The sequence below is a fragment of the Limulus polyphemus genome, unplaced genomic scaffold (assembly GCF_000517525.1).
Source record: "Limulus polyphemus unplaced genomic scaffold, Limulus_polyphemus-2.1.2 Scaffold2279, whole genome shotgun sequence".
Classification (NCBI taxonomy): Eukaryota; Metazoa; Arthropoda; class Merostomata; order Xiphosura; family Limulidae; genus Limulus; species Limulus polyphemus.
The window spans coordinates 57,216-59,167 of record NW_013667889.1 but is presented as its reverse complement, the minus strand read 5'-3'; the positions used below and the strand labels follow the sequence as shown (position 1 = coordinate 59,167).

Here is a 1,952-nt window from a genome sequence, read left to right as displayed (position 1 = left end):
CCCATTGAGATGTATTTTGCTAATAGCAAAACAAAACCTCACCTGCATTGGTGCCAAGAACATGTACAATTAACATATGGGACAGTATTGTTTTTACAGATGTGTTGTACCTCATTCTGCAGCTGTATTACAAGTTTATACTTATTTGACAAAAAATTGAAATTGGATACATTTGATTTTCACACAGAAATATGATGAATTTGGTGGCAGAAGTATGGTGGAAGCAGGAATAAGTGTTGGTAAATGTACAAACTTCTGCATCCTGTGGAATAGAACCATTAATACCACACAATATAACACCACAACTTACAACCTTTTGTGCTACCAATACCATATTCTGATGCAGCTGGCTCTGACTTCAGCATAATGAGTAATAACACATGTCTCACACTATACCAAGTTGGTTTACACATTCCTTGAAGAAGAAGAGATTGACCAAATGGAGTAACCTTTACACCCATTCAACTTCAATCCCATCAAGCATATATGGGGTGCTCTTAGATGACACAACACACTTCATCAAGTGACACTAGAAACTAGAGATGATCTGAAAGTGTTAACTCAGGGTCTTATCAATGCTCTGATTTTAAGTATGCAATATCAATGCCAGTGCCCTTGCTGTTTGTGATGGCCATACTCCCTACTAAAATTAAATATAATGCACTGTAGAGATGTAAAACCACATTTATTAAATGTTCATTTATGAGATCAGGCTGGATAACCAAAATCATTTACACTTCAGATCACATAACTGATCAACAGATGCCTGATTTTCATAAAAATTAGATTGGGGGAGGGTAGGTGATTATTTTTATAGTTGTTATATTGCCTCATTGTGGCTATAGTATTACAAGTTTTGATTATCCTTAGGTTGTTTTTAGCACTATAGGTTGTTATCTGTACACTGATAAGCACTTTTCTGTGATTTTAATAATTACTTTTTTGACTGTATAATAAACCTGTTTTCAATTATCTAGGATTCAGAACTTGGGGAACTACGAAGTACAATAGAAGCACTAAGCAAGCAAAGTGCTGAAGCTGGTCTTACAAAGATGGCACTGCAGTCAATGCAAGCTGTTCAAAGAAGTATGAATGGTGAAAATTTAGTCCATTGTCAAAATTCTTATAACACTAAAGAGCATGGTGAGCTGTATTACACTAGCTGTAACACACACACACATTCTAACAAGTATGTGACAAAATAGTGTCAGATCAATTCAGTTATACAAATACTTCACTAACTAATAATGCCACCAAGATCTCATAGAAGAACAAATTGTTATTAATAATTATTACAATTAAACAATTTTTTTATACATGCTCACCTTATTGTTTTGTATTATAATATATTTTGAAACTTAGACCTGTTCAGTATAAATATCCATTATTGTATTATGTGTATTTGTTTGTTGTTTAGCTTACTCCTATGTATTTGCCATGTTTTTTAAAGTACTGTTGTTTTATTTTAGTGTAAAAGATAAAACCTCCAAGAACTGGATAATTAGAAGCTTAACCCTTCATAGAAATTATCTCATTTATTCAGTATTTTTGACAATCCATATGACCCCATCCACAGTCTTATGTATATTATGATTTCAGTATTGTTGTATGTGTCATTACATATCTCAAATCTTGTGCAGATTGCAGTTTTAGTATTGTTATACAATATTCCACATCTACAGTCTTATTTTGATCAAGGTGTTAAAAGTTTTATGCATCATTTCACATCTACAGTCTTGTGCTGATCAAGGATTCAGTATTGTTTTCTATTAGTATTATTTTATGTCAGGTGCTAATCAAATTTTCACTAGTGTTGTATTTAAATATTTCTGCAATTAAGTCTTATGAAAAAGGTTTTGATATTCTTATGTATTATTTGATATGTACAATCTTGAGCAAGCAAATCTAAGTGTCAAAAATAATTGTTTATTATTCTACATTTACATTCATGT

The 1,952-nt window shown here is 32.0% G+C and overlaps 1 protein-coding gene across 3 annotated transcripts in view; it reads left to right on the top strand.

The window, feature by feature from the left end:
* The window catches only part of LOC106466497 (neuron navigator 3-like), a 143,069-nt gene that overhangs the window by 110,884 nt on the left and 30,233 nt on the right, over window positions 1–1,952 (top strand). For 2 of the 3 annotated variants that reach the window (XM_022394525.1, XM_022394523.1), the window contains one exon: window positions 978–1,095. In XM_022394525.1, the coding sequence (XP_022250233.1) occupies window positions 978–1,095 (118 nt within the window). The remainder of the gene's footprint in view (window positions 1–977; window positions 1,096–1,952) is intronic. The other variant, XM_022394524.1, reaches the window with a different exon arrangement.